Here is a 22,617-nt window from a genome sequence, read left to right on the forward strand (position 1 = left end):
GTACAGATCCGTTATTAGCATCCAAAGAGATCATATCTCTATTGTGATTGGGTTCTTTTCGGCGTTCTTGATTTTTTTATTTTAAATTATTTTTTTTATAGACCAAGGTAAGCAGCCTTCATGTTTCAAAAATGGTGTCTGATTTTCATCTGAATAGCTACAGAGGTTTGTTAGCCTGTTGGTTTCAAATTTAAAGCTAATACCGTAATACAGAAGTCCAAGATCAAAACATGGCATGTACATATTACCAAAGACCGGACTTTTAGTTTTTGACAAACTTCCCCTAGTCCTACCACAGCAACTCCAATTACTCATACCACAACTATTTATAACCGTTACGTCGTAGTCCCATCGCACAGTGCTCCATTAGAACAAAGATTTGAAACAGAAAAAGTCCCCATCGTATAGCTTCTAAAACCACGGGTACACTCGGATAGTCACTCAACTCGAACGCCAATCAGTGACTGATATATATCCAGGGACAGATATGTACAGATCTCTTATTAACACCAAAAGAGATTTTATATTTATTATGATAGTGATTTTTTTCTGCATTCTTGCTTTTTTATATTTTTTTTAGGAAATTTTGATTTTCTTTTTAGTTAGACAAAGGTAAGAAGCCTTCATGTTTCAAAAATGGTGTTTGATTTTCATCTGAGTTTCTATTAATGGTTTGTGAGCCTGTTGATTGCAAATTTAAAGCCAATATTGTAATACAGAAATTCAAGATCAAAAACTAGCAAGGACATATTTTTGGAAACCGGACTTTCAATTTTCAACAAGGAAAACTTCCCTAATCCCTCCACAACAACCTCTATTACTCATACCACAGCTATTTATAACACTTACATTGCACCATTCCTAGTTTCAGTACATCGTCCTCCATTAAAGCAAGGATTTGGCCGGCAGAACATCCCTGCCGTAAAGTTTCTAGCGCCACAGGTACACTCAGGAAGCACATCAACTCGAACACCCACCAATGACGTTTTATTAGCATTTACCATAACAGGTAGGGCACTAATTTCCATTATATTAGTGCACGACCCAATACACGCATAATTCTCTTGTAGACATTCGTCTATAGAAACCATTGTTATGTTGATTCCAACTTCAGATTCAAGCTTGAAAAGAAAGTTAAGAGAACATGAAAATACTTGAAAATACTGAACACACGACAAAATTCACCTCCCCCATAGATTTTAAAAACGTAATTTGGCCTCCCTAAATTTCCGTCAATTTATTGAATTTTCAAAACAAATAGCATTTGAATAATGACATATTTAAACTGTACCAAGGGCAGTGAAAATTAAGCTTGATTTTTTTAATTGGTTACTTTAAAAGTTTTAAAAACATATATGTCTTAAAAAGGGAAAATAGGGACTTCAATTTTTGATCGGGTATCAATCCTTTATTTGTAAAATATTTCATTTTATAATGGGGGGGATATAGAAGGTAAGGGCAAATTCCCCCTTCAACTGACACTCCTGCACAAGGTAATACCTTACCTCAAGGTTAGGTAAGAGAAACAATGGCAGGATACCATAGCAAGAAAATCATCAAACCCACCTTATGAGCCATCGTCAGAATAATAGACTCATCTTTTAGCGTAAAGAACCCATCTCAAGAAATCCAATTTTTGGTAATGTGTGGTTTACCTATTAAGAGAACAGGTTAATTCCTTCGTTTCCATCCAACCAAATGCCTAAAAACCCTATAACAGGAAGTCACAGCCTTTGGGAAAAAAACGCTTCGTATTTCCTTTTAAGCTGACAAATAGGAAAAGAAGAGAATCTTACCATATATCCTTAATATACCCTAATCCTTAATACATCTAGATTCTTATTAAAACACATCTAATTCCTAACACAGTCTTAAAACATCCCAATAAGTAATTTTTCAGCAAAAATGATTTCCCAGCTTTGTTGTTCCATTTTTTCTGCCGGCAGTAACCTTTAAAACATAAATGCAATTTAAACATAAAACATAAATGAAATTTAAACATAAAACATAGATGCAAATGCAATTTCGTTTAAATGCAATTTCCTCTCCTTGTTGATAAGTATCTAGATGACCGCTTCTCAGTATTTCTAAATACTAAATACTAAATACGTCGCGGTTTCTAAAAGGTTTAAAATAAAGTCAATCCCCTCAAAGACTGCCTTTTAATAAATAGGAGAACGAGAATTTATAAAAAAAAATAACTAGTGCATTTTTTGTCAGCCTTTTTAGTGTCCCCTCCCCCCCCCAAAAATGGGTAAAAATTCAGTTGATCCCCTCATTGCCCCCTTTACAATGAATAATAAATAGAACCAAGCTATTTTCTTAACTAGTAGAGCCTTATTATCTCGTTAGTTACTGACTAAACAAGCGATTCGTCATTTTGGTAAGAATTTATTAGTATACATGTATTTGCATGAATTATACGTTAGATTGAAATCAATTCGTTGATAAAAGATCTTCTCTTATGTAGGTGTTGGTCAAAAGGGCTTTGACCTCTTGTCCTTTGCCTGCCTATATCCTCCATGTCCATGTTATCCCCCCCCCCTAACCAAGGCCTTCAACCTCCAGGTTAAGAAACAATACCCAAGAGCGATAAAAGAGACTGCGTTCAGCCTTCACGGAGCCGAACGAAGGAGAGTGAAGAATTTACACTGTAAAGACGGTGATGATGATTTTATTGTAAAATAATTGACCACATGGGATAACAGTTTTTAAGAGCAACTGATTCGTATGTAGTGACCTGACAGCACCTGAAACTTCTTGGCAGCAGTACGCATCGCACCAAAGATACAGGATGTCGATGATACGGAGTCGCATATGATACGTCATATGATCGATGTCGCATATGATCGAAGTCGCAGATGATACGTCCTCATCTGCGACTTCCCCTGAAGATGATGACAAGGAGAACGGGGGAATAATTTTTGGCAAACAGTCAAAGAGGACTAGAACCATGGGAAGGCTTCCAGAGGTATGGTCGGAGATGGACAGACTGGATGAAGATCATTGAGGAAGCTACAGCTGACAGATCAAGTGGCCGTCGGAAGTGGCTCCAAAATCTACTGTGCTGGGCAGGACGGTTCATCGTCTGATTCCCGCCAAAAGTAATTTCGAAAGTACTTTGTAAATGGAAAGATAACGCAGTATAAGAAAGTAAGCTCTTAGTTTTCCAGGAACTAACTTCTAGAGGATTATCGAGCATATATAATAAACCATATCAAGTGAGGAATGTATTTAATAAAATAATATTATTATTTTATTAAAGTAAACCATATCATTCATTAAAGTAATTAAATAAATAAAAACAAGTTTTTTCAACTGAAAGTTAGGAGCAACATTAAAACTTAAGACGAACAAAAATTATTAAGTAGGCCTATATGAAAGGTGATGCCTCCTCATAAACACCTTGCTTTTTACGTAAAGTTTTTTAGTACTTTTAAAAAAAGCTTCTTATTGTTCCAATTAAACGACCCTTGTGTTTCAGGAGTCGTTCTTAAAGAATTGGGTCAGAATTCAAACTTTAGCGTAAAGAGCGAGGTATTGATGAGGATGCAACCCCCTTCATATACGTAATAATTCCTGTTCGTTTCAAGTTTTAATGTTGCTCCTTACTTTCAGTTGAAAAAGTCGTTTTTCAATTTAATTTTTATCGTTTTTTAAAGTATCCCAGGACATTTGGCCCACCTCCACGGAGAAATATCATCCCCACCGATATATCCTATAGACAACTCAATCCTGATAAAAATTTACCCAGGACAATTACCCTCAACAACTCCACACGTAAAACTGAGACGGAAAAGAGAAAGCAAGAAATATAAAAACAATTTTGTATAGGAATTCTGGCAAATTCGACCATTGTATAATTTTCTCTGAAAAGTTTACCCCTTGGAAACTTCCCTCCTCATGGAAAGTTCCCCCGCGAAAAACCCCCAGCTGAATATTCGTCTTCTCACCCTAAAGTGTATGCATGCTTCCCAATAACAAAAACTATACGTAAACAATAGGTAAATTTTATAACTTAAAGACATTTCCCCAGGGGAAATGTCTTTAATAGGAGCTTGAAACCTCTACAGTAGGGTTCTCTGATACGCAGAATCTGACAGTGTGATTTTAATTCAGATTCTATGACTTTCAGGGCGGTGTTTACCACTTTTTTTCGAAAATATTGGCAAATTTTCTCAGGCTCGTAAGCTTTGATGGGTAGGACAAAACGCAATGAAACTTATATATTTGAAATCAGCATAAAAATCAAATACTTTTAATATAATTATTGGTATAAAAATTCCATTTTTTAGAGTTTTGGTTACTATTGAGCCGGGTCGCTCCTTACTTACAGTTCGTTACCACGAACTGTTTGAAAACCTATTTAATATAAATCGCATATCTAACATAATTATAAATTTAATAAAAAGTATATTTAATAACTGTTACTACGAACTTAAGGTATATATCATTTTCTAATTAACTTAAACCCCCCTCAAAATCAGATAATCAGATATACAACAACTCAGATGGCTAGGACATACTCAACGCATGGCTAGCACTTGTCTTCCAAAGATAGCATTCGATGGACGAGTACACGGTTCTCGCCGCAGAGGTCTCCCCCCGAAGAGAAGGAAAGAAAACTTCACCCTATAACCTGCCATTACTCCTCCGCCTGGCCGACAACAGAGGCACCTACAGGAGGCATATCAATGAACTGTTTAAAGAAGAGAACCCAAAACGACCTTCGAGGACGGACGGGACTTAGTAAGTTAAGCCAAAATTAGATTGCAAACAATTGCAAAATTGCACTAAATTTTGCAAGAAATTTTCTCTAAGCGAGAAACTTCCTATCCTAAATTCAATAATAAGAATTGACTTTCTGACGTTTTTGAGACTCAGTTAACTATAAAAAAAGCGCATAAAAAAGAAACTAGATACATTCTTCTGGCCTAATAAGACAGTATTGCCTACTACAGTATTGCCTACTAAGACAGTAGTCTACGCTTACTGAAATATAACTTCCTTTTATTTTCATTCATTCAAAAAAGCCTAGCTAAGTACTTAAGCTTTAAGCTTAAGTACTTAGTGCAAAAAGGGAAGAAAGAGACGAGATTTTGTATTTTAATGCAAAAAAAAAGTTTAAAAAGGGTATATTAATGATAGTCGTAAAGAAAAGCAATATCCTAGAATTATATACCCCTACCTGCCAAAATATTTGTCTGATTTTGGGTTGTACTGGACTGAGAAAATAAAAGAGAAAGCAAGCTCAAGACCAAGCTAGCTGTGAAAATTTTACACACTAATGTGTCTATTATTTTATTTTTATTTTTTTAAGCTGAATTTCCGCAACAAATATAAAATATATTGGACCTTATACGACGTAAAAAAAAAAAAAAACTGTGTACTTGATAAAAGTCAAAGAACTTGAAATTAAAAATAAAGGAGTAAATAGAAATCTCATTTCACAAGAAAGTGAAACAAAAAGATAATAAACACAGACTTACCTCTTCTCGTCTTTGTAGAACGATTCCGTTTAATCTTTCGGCTTTATAATACGGGGAGCCATGAGCCGAAAAGCGAATATCAGTAATGGGGGGACGTTCTTGTCTCATTTGCACGCTGAAGACATCAACATTTTCAACTGGAATGCTCAGCATTGAGGCTAATTTCTCTCTGAATTTCTGAAGCTTGCTCTTAATTACATCCTGGGTCTGCAGTAGCAAAACAGTGTAAGTGGAGTCAAGGATCCAAAGAAACAGGGGATTTAACAGTATAAAACGAAAGGAGAGATAGAGAGAGAAAGAGAGATGGAGAAAAAAGAGAGAGAGGGAGAGAGGGAGGGAGAGATAGAGAGAGAGGGGGGGGGGGGAGGGAGTAAGGGAGTAAGGGTGAGAGAGAAAGAAAGAGAGACAGAGACAAAGATCCACACTACCTGAAATGTCATTTTATTTCAGGGTTTTACAGACCCCTCAATAGTACAGAGTCTCTTCAATAATATTTTATCTTAAGTGCTTTTAAGTACTCTTAAGTACTTTTGTCTAATAGTACTTTTTTAAGCATTCTTACTCCTTACGGCGGATTTAACAAAGCGGAAAAACAACTCTGAAGAAATGATGATCACCAAATACAACACAATGGTGGCCAGTGGCGTCAATCGGGGGGAGGTAGTAGGGCATGAGTTCTCTAAACTTTTACCTAGACTTCGAAAAATACCGTTCTTAGGGGTATTTCCATTACAAAATACATTTTTGGTACGCTCCTTGAAAATACTGAATACAATATATATATATATATATATATATATATATATATATATATATATATATATATATATATATATATATATATATATATATATATATATATATATATATATATATATATATATATATATATATATATACATATATATATATATATATATATATATATATATATATATATATATATATATATATATATATATATATATATATATATATATATATATATATCACAGTCTTGATTGAGAGTTCGTTGTGTTGACACCTTGTTTTTGGATATTAACCTTTTAATAAAGTAAGGTTTCAACTTGTGCGATTCCCTACAGGGATTTATAATCGGCTTATTTTATTTACTTGCTGTTGACATTTTTGCTGCTTGAATTTAAATTCCCCTGGGATATAGTGACTTAGCAAGCATTGAGATTCAGACAAAACGACTTAATTACCTTAGAGGATCGTACTATTTGTATAGTACATATTTGTGCATAGCAGCGATACTGATAACATATATTAGGCAATAAGAAGAAGAGGAGAGCGTTCCTGTCGAAAGCACGGTATGTACCTGCCGGTATTTAGTTACCCTTAAATTGCGGGGAATTGGTGAGCGGGTCCCGACGCTTCCCTTGTTCCTAGCATTGTGTGATTCGGTGGACTTCGGCAGTTTTTATATGAAAGTGATGATTGAAAAGCTAGTACTCCACCCAGTTCTGAACTTCTTGAGTAGATTACTCACTGAAGGGGTGAAATTCAATCAGATTGTTAAAAATGCAGTAAACTATTTCGAACATTATACAATCACACAAGCTAAAAAGACCCTTCACAGCAAGTTGGACATTCAAAGCCGGATGATTTCGTATGCCAAAGATGAGGACAACATTACTGATATGTGCAAGTCGCTAGTCTCTGCGGCAAAGCAAAATGTCCCGATCCCGAAATTTGTGATATTTAGTCCGTGTGAACTGTGAAGTACCTGTCATCCGTGAGGCAGTTCATGCTACAGTGGTGTCTAGAGTAAATAAACGCTCCAGAAAATTGGAAGGATTTATGGTAAATACTAGCCACTCCAAATTCACTCTGCCAGATAAATCTGCATCGTCCAAATTACATCTCCAAGGCCGCTTTACTCTGTGATACTAAGAGATCCTCCAACAGACTTAAAATGCCCAAGCGAACGCAAAGAACTTATCGACAAATTGTGCCCATGTCCAGACGGCAATATAACCGAGTTACGCCGCTCTAGTACCGAGTGGAAACTCGTGGTTCGTTCCAAGCAAACCGCGAGCCAGATAGTGGATGCAGCTAAATGTGCGAAACCGTCGCTCAACATTTCCCTCAAGGAACCTGCTTTTTTAGCTGCGATCAAGCGAGTGCCGGAGGATCTAGACGAACAGTCTCTTAAACAGCTAATCCTCAAGTGTAATAAAACCCTACAGTGTGGCGGGTCTCGAACATTTAAAGTCTACTTTACAACACGAAATGACCTCGATACCTTTCTCAAAGTTTCAGTGAAAATCGGATATGAACGCCTCCAAGCTGAAGAGTTCGTGTTCTTACCTCGGCGCTGCTTTAATTGCCACGCAATCGGTCACCTAGCCGCAGATCGCAAGAACGGTTCATTATGTTCCAAATGCGGCTCCACCGATCACAAATCTACGTCCGATACCCCGTGTCAGAAGGCAGCCTTTTGCCTTGGTTGCAAGAAGCAGGGTCATACTTGCTATAGTGTGAAGTGCCCGAAAAACCGTAAACCCTCGAACTAATGACCTCGTCAATAACTCTTTTATCGTGTAATATAAACGGCTCTTTTATTAATAAACTTCCGGCTCTGGAAAGCCTCCGTTCTGAGTTTAGTGTCATTTGTCTCCAGGAACATTTTGTTACTAAACATGGTCTGAACATATTTGAGCTTGAGGATATGACAACTTACTGTGTACCCGCTAGACAGCTGAACAATAGAGGCCGACCCTCGGGTGGACTTATTACGTTTGTGAAATCAGCTTTTCGTTCTAGTATCTTCGAAGCAAATGATTATTATCTAGCTGTGAGAGTGGATTGTTCTGTGTATATTAGTGTGTATCTTCCCACAGACTACAATAATTACCAGTCTGAGCGTAAATTTGCGCTATCTTGTGAAAAACTAGGTTCATTTATAGACAAAATTCGACACTTAGGTTTACCTTGCATTATAGCCGGTGACTTTAATTGTAATCTTTCAGAGCTGAATTCTCAAGCTTCACCGCGTACAAAACTAGTTAAGGGCTTATTTAGTGATTTCTTGTGTGTTTTAGATAAATCGTCCGATTTTACGTATGTTCACACGTCCCCGCGAACTTGCAACCTGGACCACGTTGTAGTATCGTCAGATTTGCGAGCGGATATAGTAAAGGTTGTGTTTGATTATCAGTTGTCTGATCATCTTCCCATAACTTGCTCTGTCGGTATGCCATCTTCTGGTCACCAAACCATACCTCTTGCTCCTTCAGCACCTCGACACCCTCGTAACTGGTCGAAAATCGATCAAGCATTATTCATCAACTCGGTAGATTCAGTCCTGAATAAAATCAGCGTCCCATTTCATCTCCTTCAGAAGTCACTCCAGTTACCTCAAAAAGAGGTTTCGATTTGTCTAGATATATATTGCGCAGAAATCTGCCATGCTCTCCGCTTCGCAGAAAAACAAGCCGTTCCTTTGCAACGAATTCGTAAAGGAATCATTCCCGGGTGGTCGTCAAATCCAGTTCTTGTCATTTCATGTAGTCAAGCAAAATTTTGGTTTTCAGTATGGAAAGAGTGTGGACGTCCGAATATGGGTCTTGTGAACAGCATACGGATTTTCACGAAGCGAAAGTTTTCTAAGGCCCTGGCTCGGCATCGGAAAAATCTAGTCAATCGTTATTCTGCCCGTGCCAAACAAGACAGAAATATGATCTTCAAATTTGTCTCTCCTTCTGCAAACAAATTCTTCTTCACCATCCCCAGCCGACATCCCTGAAGATGAATGGTATGCCCATTACAAATCGGAGTTCTCAGCTCCTGACCCTTCCATCGAACAACCTTACGAGGCTGCCTTGGATCAGTTTCTATTTTCTCATCCCGATGAAGATTTTACGATAAGGGTATCGTCAGTACCCGCTCTGTTGAAGATGCCCTCTGTAGACTCAAATGGAAAGGTTCATCGGGCATTGACGAAGTCAGTGCCATCCACTTGAAACACGGAGGTAAACTTCTCGCAGCACATCTCTCTCCGCTTATGCAGATGATTTTCCCTCAAGGGATTGTTCCTGCCTCTTTCTGCATCGGAGATCTGACTCCCATTTCTAAAAAGGGAAAATCTGAAACTCAATGTACAGCATTCCGTCCGATAACTGTAGCTACGTCACTGAGCAAGCTCTTCGAGTTACTGTTTATACAGGAACTCGAAAAAGTATGATACACTCCTCCGCATCAGTTCGGCTTCAAGCGAGGAACTGGATGTGCTGATGCCTTAACAGTCGTTGCTAATGACAGGCCTTAACAGTCTTGATAGATGCCGAATCTTCTGGAGAGAGCCTTTCTTTGGCAGGACACGACATTAGACGTGCATTCGACTCTCTAATCCATGCTGCGATGCTTTTGAAGGCCGGTAAACGTGGGTTGAATCTAGCTGTCATTCGTTCTCTCAGGAATCTGTATTCTAGATTACGGATTCGACTGAAGCTACCTCCTGACAAGGGTTTGATCCCCATTCCGCGCACCCGACTAGTTCCAGTCAAGAAAGGAGCGCGTCAAGGAGCAGTCACCTCTCCCAACCTTTTCAATAGCTGTGTCTTTGATGCACAAGATCAATGTCCATCTTCGCTGATTCTGTCATCTGCTAACTTGTCTTGGGTATGTTACGCGGACAACATCCTGAATCTTAGCCGAACCCTTCAGCCGTCAATTGATATCTTCGAAATGCTTGAAGCCGAATATCTTAAAGTTGGACTTCAGTTCAACTCTTCAAAATCGGAAATCGTCCTATTCAATTGGAAAACTGATTTTTGTGTTCCTACCATTGCCCTTGGTTCTAGCTCTGTCCAACCAGTGGATCACCTCATTTATCTAGGTTTATCCATAGGTTCGACTACCCGTCACACCCAAAAACTTCTTGAACAGCTTAAACGACGAATTTCAGCGTCTTACGCTTCAGTTGTATCGTGCAAACTCCGATTCAACCGGCTGCTTCTAGCAAGCTTGTATAACGCCATCGCTCTTCCTCACATTTTATATGCCACACCCTTCTGGAAACTTCTGACTAAAACTGACCAGAATATAATCAGAGCGATATATTTTCGTTTTGCGAAGTATTTGCTTCCTCTACCTCTGTGGTATAGGAATTCGCATTTAATTGAAAATTTTAAAAATGCAGACCCTGACGTCCCTGTCGCTAGACGAATAGCGAACCATTATAGAAAAATACGGCGAAATCAAAACGAATGGTCACATCTGCTCATTCAGTGAATCAGTGATTCGTTTTCGTTGTTGGTTCAGTTTGTTATAGTTTGTGTCTTTTTTTTCTTCTTTTTTCTCTTAAGTGCTCCGTCTTGTTGTGTCTATTGACGGGTTTTTCAATAAATAAATAAATAAATAAAATAATATATATATATATATATATATATATATATATATATATATATATATATATATATATATATATATATATATATATATATATATATATATATATATGCACACATATATAATACATTTTTCCCTCTTTAAACTTCCGTGAATTGACACCGCTGATAATGGTTACCCTAATATATTATTTGTAGTCAGCCGGGTCAACATGCTGAGATTTCGAAAATAAATCGCGTTTGAATAATGATACATTTTAACCAAGTCATTTTATGTTTAACTGTTTCACAGGTCAATTATATAGCGTTCAAAAATTGCTGAGTAGCCACACAGCGATGTCCGTTTAAATTATATTTCAGTGGCGTCATTCCACGAAAACCTAAGAAAGAAAAATATATTTTTTAAAAATCTCTAGGGGAAAGATTTTGTAACGTCACTGTTAAGATAAATTCATATTTATGTTACATATCTAAAATATATTTGAGATAATAAGCCTTTTAGTGTCAGGTTTATCCCTTTGTTATACAGATTTTTTTCTAGACTCGAAGAGACAGATATTACTCAAATGCTAATTGGGTACAAGAAGAAGGTACATTAGGTACTCAGCACATTCTTTTTGGAAGGGGAGGGATTCCACTAAGTGGCTGGTCATATCTATTTAAAATATATTTATTATATTTACGAAGGCATATCTTCGCTGTTATACCTAACAGCTTTATCCAAAATTTTTTTACTACTGAGATAATCACCAAAAACTGTTTGCTCAGCTTTTTTCAAAGCTTAATAGTGCAGTATAGACCAGGAAAGCCAAGGTATGATTGAACATACACTGCCGGGCTAGCTCCCCCCTTTTATAACAGCTTAGAAAATAGTTTTTGGCGTTTATCCAAGAATTGTGAAAGAGTCCTGAACAACTTTTGAGCGCGACATAGATGATAAATTGCTTAGGAGACTCAACTTAAATGTTCATATGACATTTTTATAATTCTGAAATAATTTGCAAAAGCTATTTGCTAAGCTGTTCTCAAAGAGAAGATCAGCAGGGCAATATAGACTAGGAGAACCAAAGTGTGATTGAACACACACTACCATGCAAGTTCCTCCCTTTCAGAAGAGCTTAGTTAGAATATAGTTTTTGGCATTTATCCAAGAATTGTGAAAGAGTCCAAAACAACTTTTGAGCGCGACACAGACGATAAATTGCTTAGGAGACACAACTTAAAGGTTCATATGACATTTTTATAATTCTGAAATAATTGCCAAAAGATGTTTGCTAAACTGTCTCAGAGAGAAGATCAGCAGGGCAATATAGATCAGGAGAACCAAAGTGTGATTGAACATACACTACCGTGCAAGTTCCTCCCTTTCATAAGAGTTTAGTTAGAATATAGTTTTTGGCATTTATCCAAGAATTGTGAAAGAGTCCTAAACAACTTTTGAGCGCGACACAGACGATAAATTTCTTAGGAGATTCAACTTAAAGGTTCATAGGACATTTTTACAATTCTGAAATAATTGCCAAAAGCTGTTTGAAACAAAGTGTGATTGAACACACACTACCATGCAAGTTCCTCCCTTTCATAAGAGCTTAGTTAGAATATAGTTTTTGGCATTTATCCGAGAAGGGGGAAAGAGTCAGATACAACTTTTGAGCGCAACTGAAACGATAAATTGCTTATGAGTTTCTCACTACTGAGACTCAATATAAAGGTTACATATGAAATTTTCATATTTCTGAAATAAATTCCAAAAACTATTTGCTAAGCTGCTCTCAGAAGATCAGCAGGGCAATATAGACCAAGAGAACCAAAGTATGATTGAAGATGAACTGTCGTACTAGTCTCTACCTTTGAGCAAAGCTTAGAAAATAATTTTTGGTATTTATCTCTGAAGTGTGAAAGAGTCAGATACAAACTTTTGAGCTCGACAGAGACGATAAATTGCTTACAAGATTCTTACTATAGTAAGTTCAATCTTGGGGTGAGATATTCGGAATATAATTCAAGATGCGAAAATAATGATAATGGTGATATAAGTTGAAAAAAGTTGTAAATTAAAAGTTACCTTGTAGTCCCAAATTCTTACAAAATCTTCATCAGTTGTTCCAGACAATCTTATGGATCCAGAATTAATCACAGCATCGTAAGAAATCTCGCGAACCACAACTGTAACATTGGCATGAATATCTGTCTGAGTGTGCTTCCTATCATACGCTTTAAAACGAAGATGGTATCTTGAAAAAAAAACTTCATTCAAAAAAATTCAATCTTTAATCAGTATACTTGTAGGGATAACCCTAGATGTCCTTGAAATTCCTCAAGGGTCCTAAAAATTTCTAGGTGAAAGGTGTAGAGGATAAAGCGGCTTCCATATTCCGTACGTAGATTTCTATACTAAGGAGTTAAGTTCCGTTACGTTAAGTATAACATTATACATTTAGGCAAGTCCTTCTTACTCTAACGTAAAAAAGCCTACAAAAAGTCGATAAAACTCATTATAATCATCGTCTCAAATATTCACGCATGCTGACCATGGTCTGCGTTGCGCAGGTACCGATCTCCTGATTCCACTCTGGCTGAGCTCTCACAGTCACACCATTGACCCCCGAACCAGACTAAATAACCAGCGACCCCAGGACTTGAGCCCCCGGCCTCAAGATTCCAGGTCTGGAGCACCAACCCCTCGGCAAGGTGAACTATTCAAAAATTAAAAAAGTGAAATGCCTAGGAAAAATTTATTAGTTTATTATCAATCTGTATTAACCACTCATCCAGAAACTCCATTTCATTGCTGTTCTGCCGGCTTTCTATACCGGGAAAAAAAATTACGGAATGTAAAAATGTATACAGAACTCAAGTCGTCTTGGCACCACCTACGCTACGGAAAAATTTCCTCCGTATCCGAGGGGGGGCCTCTGGATACGGCCCTCCCCCAGAATTTTTGTCCGACTAGTAAAAACGTAACAAAATGAACATAAAGTTCTGATACGTTTCCTTAAAGTTTTAAACCCCCGTCGATAAAAAAACGACAACAATCCTGGATACGCCTTTGTGTGCGTGACTCATTTCACACTACACGCATTACTCTACACGTATTACACTACACGTATTACTCCAAGCAGTACATGAAACATTTCATTCTTTATCTTGAATTAAGACAAAATTTTAAAAATTGAGGGGATAGAAGCCCCAAGTTTAGGAAACAAAGCTATTCCCGATAAGAAATGGTAAAAATGTACAAACATGGTAAAAAACAAAATGGTAACAAAACAAACAAACAAAATAAACAAAACAAACAAAACAAACAAAACAAACAAAACAAACAAACAAACAAAACAAACAAACAAAACAAACAAAAATGGTAAAAAAGGTACAAAAGTAATGATTGATCACAAAGATTATTTGCCAAAAAAAGAGGAAATATATTTCCTATTTTTCAACTTGTTTTTTTTTCTAAGCAGTGCCGGTTCTGGCATGTTTGTGCCCGGGGCAAAATTTTGATTTACCCCCCCCCCCCCACTGTTCCCAAAATATTTCAGGCCAATTTATAAAAAAAATCATTCATTAAAAAAATTATTGTCAATTCAGTAATTACTTAATAATTGATTTTTAATGATTATTGCTACTATTACTATTGTTTTATTACTATTACTATTTAATATTTTTAATTTATTTTTATTTTGTTAATTAATTGATAATTGATTTTTTTATTATTATTATCTTGATTTAAGTATTATTATTTATTTTTTCATTTATTTTATTTGATAAATTCATAGTTTATTAATAACTTCAATTTATTAATTATGTCCACTACTTTATTTTAATAAAAACAAGGTTTCAAGAATTATACAATGATTAGATTATTTATTTGAAATGTTGCGCCCAAGGCAAGTGCCCCCTCTGTCCCCCCTAAAACCGCCACTGTTCCTACTGCTGAGATGTAAATATTTGAAATAGTTCCATATAATCTTCACAGCCAAACTTTGAAACCAATGTGGTGATAAGGTAGGCCAAACAGCTTCTCAGTAAAAAGAAGAGATCACAAAGGCTTAAATTTCTATTTCATTTTGTTCGACGAACAACAATGCATTTTACTACTTTAACCTAACTGGTTGCACCAGAGCCATCAAAAATATTTAACATACTCCAGTATTTTATGTAGTGCCGTCCCCTGTTTTTATTCAATTATTGTACTTGTGACTGAAGAAATCAACAAATAGCCTTGATGCGGTAGCCCCCTCAAGCAGACTTTTCGTAAGCATTCTTAAGTGTTCTAGGAGCAACTAGGATATATCTTGGATCTGCGCTTCTTAAATTCACAGTAAATACAACCCAATCTATGCCCCAATTCAGCCCTGATCTTTCAACAGAAGTCAAAGAAGAAGTAGTACAAATAGTTTGCAGATCAACGAAAGCAAAACCAAAATCGTAAGATTTAATCCGCTGAAACGAGATCTTGTATGCCCAACTCCCTGGTTTTCGATTGTATCGTCAGCTACAGGCCTGGGAGTTAATTTCAGCACCGATTGCTCATTTAGTGCTCATGTTCAAGGGCTAGCCCAGAAAGGCAACTGTTCATTTGATTTCAATGCGCCTCTTGGGTTTCCCAGTAAATCAGCTGAAAACGGCATTTTAACATACATACGTCCCCTATTAGAATATGCACGTCCTGTTTGTGGGTCTCAAATCCATAATATTGAATACCTAAGTGATTATGTGGAAGGAGTCCAAAAAAGAGCAGTTAAAATCAACCTTGGAGAACTATTTGTAGATTATAAGTCTGCTCTTGAGTCTTTAAAGATTGAAACTCTTAGAGATCGTAAGTCTCAGTTGATAAAGCATTTCAGGTAATTTCTCCTTGCTAGCCCCAAGCACTGAAATTTTCAACCTCCCTGCTGCCAATTCAGTAGTCAATACCAGAAAGAAGAACAAATTAATGCGAGTGTCTTGCAAAACTAATCGATTTAGAAATTCATTCGTGCCGTTTTTACCAGTGCCTTTAACAAAATGCCTTAGGACTAGGTTTGTAGATGGCAGCGACATTTAGTTTGGATTTTTATCTACGACTATGAAAGCTGTCTCTAATAAATGATTTTTGATTTCTGGATTTCTGGAATTTGATTTCTGGAATGAATCCATATAGAAAGAACACTAATACTGAACTTAGTATACAAATTGGTAAATCAAACCAAAGCAAAAATCATTCAAAATTAAACCGAAACAGGTATAGTAAAATTAGTCAAAAAAGGAAAGAAATTTCAGTACTTCTATTGCAGTTTTTTCTGTTTATCAAATGACAATAAGTAAAAATAATAATACTAGGAAGAAATAGAAGAAAAAATAATACCAAGAAAGCTCAAAACTGATTTCAAGATACTACATTGAAATTGTTATGTTTCTTATTCTTAATATAAGCTTCCACACGTCAAAATTATAAATAGCTTCAAATTTTCATAAAAGTCCACGATTTTTGGTTTTGAGGTTGAAGAAGTTAAATTCACAAAATAAGAACAAACAGAGCACATAGGAATACATATTGGCTTCCGATCTCCACAAAAGTTTGGATTCAAATTTTCGTCAGTGGTATGATTTTTTTTCCCGCTTTTTCGAATAGCCTATGCGGGACTCATAGGCTAAACAACCCTACCAACAGAAAATTTAGTTTTGTCCTAATGACCATGCCAGTAAAGTACTATCCCTAGGAGCAAAACTATCCTATCCCATTATTTTTTTCTCACTATCATAAACAGCCGAAGAAAAATTCAAGCTGATAGTTTTGGCGACTGAGCATTCAAAATATTCAATCAGGTTTTTTTTCGGTTTATCGAGGGATAACAAAAATCTTGCGATAAAACTACAATTAAATAGAAAAAAACAAGCTTATAGACTTACTTTCCTTCCCGAGTGCCATGCAGCATTTTTATCATTCCAGTAGATTCATCTAGACCAAAATTTGGATGCTCTCGGCCTTCATACCAATGAAATTTCTTATCAGGCAAATCCCAATCATCTAAATCGTAGACATACACTCGGCCAATGTCAACGTCCGGAGCTTGTCCCTACAGGATAAATCAACTTACAGTAAGTCAAAATATAAGATGTAAATGAGGAATTTTCTGAATAGCATGTCTATCTGCCTGTCCCTGTTCCTGGCTCTGCCTCCTGCCTCTATCTCTATTTCTCTCTCTCTCTCTCTCTCTCTCTCTCTCTCTCTCTCTCTCTTCTCTCTGTCTCTGTCCCTGTCCCTGGCTCTGTCTCCTGCCTCTGCCTCTCTCTCTCTCTCTCTCTCTCTCTCTCTCTCTCTCTCTCTCTCTCTCTCTCTCTCTCTCTCTCTCTCTCTCTCTCTCTCTCTCTCTCTCTCTCTCTCTCTCTCTTATTAAAACAACACTTATATTTCGGCTACATAACTAATACATCTTCACCGAAGTATAATGCAAACACAAACAGCAAAAAGAATTCAACTACTGTACTTAACGAACTTAAAGACCAAAGATAAGGGTGAACTAAAAACCATAAAATAATTTTACATTTTTAATATTTAGGGAAATAAAAAGGGATAAAAACCTGAAAAAAGAAATGACTATATAATTAATTCATTTAATTTTTTTAAAGCTTATTTTTATTTCAACAAAAATATGTTACATGTTTTTAGATACCATATATATTCACTCTTAAAAATGATATAGTCCTCAATATATCATTTTTATATACTTAACAATAAAAAGAAATGTCCAAAATCCACACTATATCATTTATCAACACTATTTATTTAACAATTCCGATGCTTATATGTCAGAGAGGGGGGAGAGGGGTTGCATATTAGTAACAAAAAATCAGCTGCTTTTAAAAGGACTAATCTTACTTGACATTAAGCCCCCCCCCCCCGAAAAAAATAATAGCAATAAGAAAAAACAAGAAATTGGTTACACAGATTCGTAAAGTTTCTGGAGACTTGCTCTTTCTTTGTCTTCGCTGTAAACTGACAAAAAAACAAACAAATAAGAAGTTAAGACATAAAGGAAATTATAAAAATATAAATAAGACTATATAAATAATAGAGCAATACTTATTACTATGTTATTATAGACAAATATTTCCTTGGAGCTACGTTGCACTTTAGTATCACTGATTTTGCCAATAACGTTGATAAAAAATGTCAATGTCGAAAAGTCAAAGTTTGTCAATAATATTGACAAAAAAATAAATAAGAAAGTTAAGATATAAAAAGAGTTCTGAAAACGATAAATAATTATAAACAAATAACAAAGCAATAGTTATTACCATGTTATTATAGACAAATACTTCCTTGGAGCCAGGTTGCATTTTATTATCATTGACATTCACCGACAACACTGACAAAAAATATCAATGTCAAAATGTCACAATTTGTCAATAATATTGACAAAAAAAAACAACAGAAAATAGAATAAGAAAGTTAAGATATAAAAAGAGTTCTGAAAAAGATAAATAAGAATAAACAAATAACAAAGCAATAGTTATTACCATGTAATTATAGACAAATATTTCCTTAGAGCCAGGTTGCATTTTATTATCATTGACATCACCAATAACAATGGTCAATGTAGATGTGGCCGACATTGCAGGACTGCCAGAATCTTTGATCACAATTGGCACATGATACTCTTTCTGTTGTTCTCGATCAAAAGAACGAAGAGATGACACTAACGCCATTCCATCTCCATTTGCACCCTCTGTAAAAAGAGATTATGAAAATAGATGTTGCAAAAAAACACAGTTTAAGAAACGTAGAGGTAACAACATATGTCGAAGTATTCTGTAACTAAAAATACCTTTGTTTAATAAGCAAGGTGTTGGGAAGGCGGCAGTCCCGCTTATATACAAAGTATTTATATGTGCTTTAAGTTTTAAACTTGCTCCTTACTTTAGTTGAAAGTACCTTACTTTAGTTACTTTAGTTGGCATATTTTACCGAAATTACCCCTTGTTAAGTTGTTTACTATAATTATACAAACTTTCTTGTGTACTAATAACTGCACTAATTACTAATAAACAAATACATATTTACGATCACCATAAAAAGCTGATTTTTTGATTTAATGCTATTATTAGTTAGGCTCTTATACTTTCGTTATTGACGAGGCTCGTTATTTACTTGCCATTCGTTACTATGAAGTATTTGATTGTTTTTTTGTTTTTTTTTGTTGTTGCTCGAACCAAATCATATAGCCTAGCAAAAATGTTTCTGGAAAACTAGAGAAGAGTCACTCAATCACAAATTAGAACTTTTATTTTCGTTATAAAGGGTCAAAATCTATTGGCAGGCAGCCAATAATAGAGCAACACACATTTTTTCCATGATTTTTCTCTATTTTGCTCTCGTTCCTTTGGTTTCCTTATAACTACTTTAGAGTAACAAATATCCAGGGGGCGGGCATGGCCTCCCTGCCGGCGCCCATGTTATTTAGGGTAAATTATTTATGCAATTTTTTGATTGTTTACACAGGATTTGTCATTGGGAAAGGGAAAAAATGTTCGAACCTGGTTGTGTCCCGAGATAATAAGGGTCTAAATGTGAAACTTCAGTGGATGCTGAGAGGTATTTTGAACTAAATAAAAATCTACTGTGTGAATTCTGGTTATATAGAAGGAGGAATAAAATTTGAAAAATAATTATTTAGAGAAAAAACGTAAGGATGATTGATAAAATATTGACTATAAAGAATACGGTTATTTTGGGGAAATTATTTGGCATTATAAAATTATGCAATTTTTCGACTGTTTATACAAAGGATTTATCACTAAGAAAGTAGGGAATGATTCAAACTACATGTGTTCCAAAAGACTAAGAGTGTCAATGCGAAACGCTAGTAAATGTTGAGGAATATTTCTTAGCTAAATCAAAGGGCACTATGGAAAAATGGCTTATAAAAAAGGCGTATCTGTAATACCTTAGGAATAGCTAAGGGTTTTAACTTGAAACATTCAGGTCCTCTACTGCTGCTACTTTAGCAACGGCTGCGACCATTCATTAATTTGACTGCAACTACTTTCGACTGTGACCACTTCCAATTGTGACTGCTTTCAGGCAATTTTAAAAAGGTTTTTTATCAGCACCAGAGCATATTACTTGCATGTGGCTTGTTAAAAATGTCTATTAGTAATAGCCTTAGAAGAGCCAAGGGTATTAAGGTGAAACTTTCTGGGCTTGTTGAAAGGGATATCGGAAAGTAATTGAGGGTAAGGGGGCTAAATACCAGACAACTAAAATTCATATATCAATTATTCCTCGCCCCCAACAGACCCTGGGGAAAGAATGAAAAATTGTGCAACTTATTGATTATTTCCATCTAGTATTTATGATTCAGAAGGGGGGGAGAGGGCTATATCCTGGGTTAACAAAAAAAAGGCTGAAGACATTACGGTGAAACTCCATGACGTTTTGACCATTATGAACAAAATGGCTAATTTTGATAAAATATCTTTGGAAGAAGGGTAGTGAAAACGGGCTTGGGAGGGAAATGGATTGGTATCAATCCCTTTGATTCTTATAAAAAGCACTCAAACTTTCAATCTTTAGCTGAATGAGCACCTTCCAAAGTTTCTACGACACTCCTTCCATGTCAAAAAGATTAATAATTTGAAACTTCATTGCTCTTTACTTATATTGCGTTCCAGAAATTTTTATTGAAAACAGCCAACAATATCTTCATTTCAACACAAAATTTAAAGAGGGCTAATAAAATTGTGATAAAATAATTTGTTCTGGTACACAAAAACTGATCACAGTGGTGGAGAGAAATAACACACCCTATAGCAGCACAGTATCTGAACCTCAGCCGCACAGTCGCAGGTACAGAGACCACCTTCTCCACACTACAAATTTTTATTTGATTTTCTTAATCTTAGGTTTAATGTTTTACATTGAACAAACTACTTTGATAGTGCGTTACTTTTTATAAACAATTGAGTCTAAAGGTATTAAATATTTTAGTGTTTGATAAAAAAGTTCAAAACTATTGATATTCTTAAAAAATATCCGTGAAAATATAATAAAAAAAGTTTTAATGTTGCACATTACTTTCAGTTTATAAAACTTGTTTTTTAATTGAACTTCTGATTGTTTTTTTTTAATAACGCCAGGATACCTGGCCCCCTCCACGGAAAAATCCCCCTTACCACAAAAATATCCTCTGGGCAATTCAGTCCTGGCGAAAATTTACCCTGAACAATTACCCTTAACATCTCCACGCCTAAAATTGAATCGGTAAACAAGAAGCAAGACATAAAGGAATTTTGTGTAGGAATTCTGGCAAATTCACCAAGTGTAAAATTTTTCCTGAAAAGTTCACTCCCCCTCCCCTGGAAACTTCCCTCTCCATGGAAATTTCTCCCCGTGTAAAATCCTCCCAGCAGAAAATTTCTCCCCTCCCAACCCAAAAAATGTATCCATATTCCTAATAATCAATAAAACAATGAGTAAATTTTATAACTTTTAAACATTTCCCCAGGGGGTGTATGAGATCATTTTATATCTAAAGATATCGTTATTGGGCTCTTCAACTATACCGAAGAAAAACGCCATCTGAAAATTTTGATCGGACGATTTTGGAAAAAGGTGGCGTGGGAGGGGGTCTAGTTGCCCTCCAATTATTTTTGTCACTTACTTTAAAAGGGCACTAGAATCTTTTATTTCCATTAGAGTGAACCCTCTCTCGACGGTCTGTGCCCACTAGATCAATACTATCACCCATGAAAAAAAAAACAACAAGTAAACACGCATCCGTGATCTTTCTTCTAGCAAAATTACGAAATTCCACAATTTTGCAGATACGAGCTTGAAACCTCTACAGTAGGGTTCTTTGATACGCTGAATCTGATGGTGTCTGATTTTCATTAGAATTCTATGACTTCGAGGGGGCTTTCCACCTTTTTTTGAAAATCAGACAAATTTTCCCAGGCTCGTAGCTTTTGATGGGTCAAACTAAACTCTATGAAACGTATATATTTGGAATCAGTATAATAAGCCAATTCTTTTGAGATATCAATTGGTATCAAAATTCAGTTTTTTAGAGTTTCGGTTACAATTGAGCCGGGTCGCTCCGTACTTACAGTTAATTACCGTGAACTGTTTGATTACTCACAAAATCCAAATAGAGATCATTGAACTATTGATCGTTTTTTCTGCGTTACCAAAAGTACTGTATTCATAAAACTTTACAGTTTCATGAAATGTAATTAAAAAATAGAAAACGATTTTTTACTTAAGCAAGGAGTAAGTTCAATACTCAAAGCACACATAAATACTTTCTACATAAGTGGGACGGCCGCCTCATCAATACTGTGCTTATGAAACATAAATATTTTTAGTTTTTTGAAAAATCTTATCTTTTCTATTACAAATTTTCTTTTAATTTTGGAAAAAAGGCCATAATTCACAACAACGAGCAAGGAGCAAAAGAGGAGGCCGACCACTTCATATAAAGTATAATATTTTCGAATTGGTTTCAAATCTGTTTCTTGCTTTCAGTTGAAACACTCTTTTTTATTTAACTTCTGATTGTTTTCTAAATCATAACCAGGCCTAACCAAGATATAATTTGAGGTACTGGCCCTTAAATCCCTGGTTAATTGTTTTTAAAATGTCTAAATCCATAATTGTACGTGTATTAGTACTGCCCTACTTTAAATTTTCGATTTCAATTTTGGATAAAATTTGAATATAGGCTACTTAAAAAATTGGCGATGAATAGTAATTTTGGTAAAAAGTCCTCGTTAATGTTGCTACAAAATAA

At 35.7% G+C, this 22,617-nt stretch overlaps 1 protein-coding gene across 1 annotated transcript in view; it reads right to left on the reverse strand.

The window, feature by feature from the left end:
* CadN (neural cadherin) overlaps nucleotides 1-22,617 on the reverse strand; it is a 217,471-nt gene that overhangs the window by 42,608 nt on the left and 152,246 nt on the right. Inside the window, exons 23-27 of the mRNA XM_089100597.1 lie at nucleotides 18,347-18,555; nucleotides 16,736-16,902; nucleotides 12,909-13,077; nucleotides 5,490-5,696; nucleotides 850-1,121 (exon numbers count right to left, since the gene is read on the reverse strand). Coding sequence (XP_088956723.1) covers nucleotides 850-1,121; nucleotides 5,490-5,696; nucleotides 12,909-13,077; nucleotides 16,736-16,902; nucleotides 18,347-18,555 — 1,024 coding nt within the window. The remainder of the gene's footprint in view (nucleotides 1-849; nucleotides 1,122-5,489; nucleotides 5,697-12,908; nucleotides 13,078-16,735; nucleotides 16,903-18,346; nucleotides 18,556-22,617) is intronic.

The sequence above is a fragment of the Artemia sp. Qi Xiang Cuo genome, chromosome 14 (assembly GCF_049724085.1).
Source record: "Artemia sp. Qi Xiang Cuo chromosome 14, ASM4972408v1, whole genome shotgun sequence".
Taxonomy (NCBI): Eukaryota; Metazoa; Arthropoda; class Branchiopoda; order Anostraca; family Artemiidae; genus Artemia; species Artemia sp. Qi Xiang Cuo.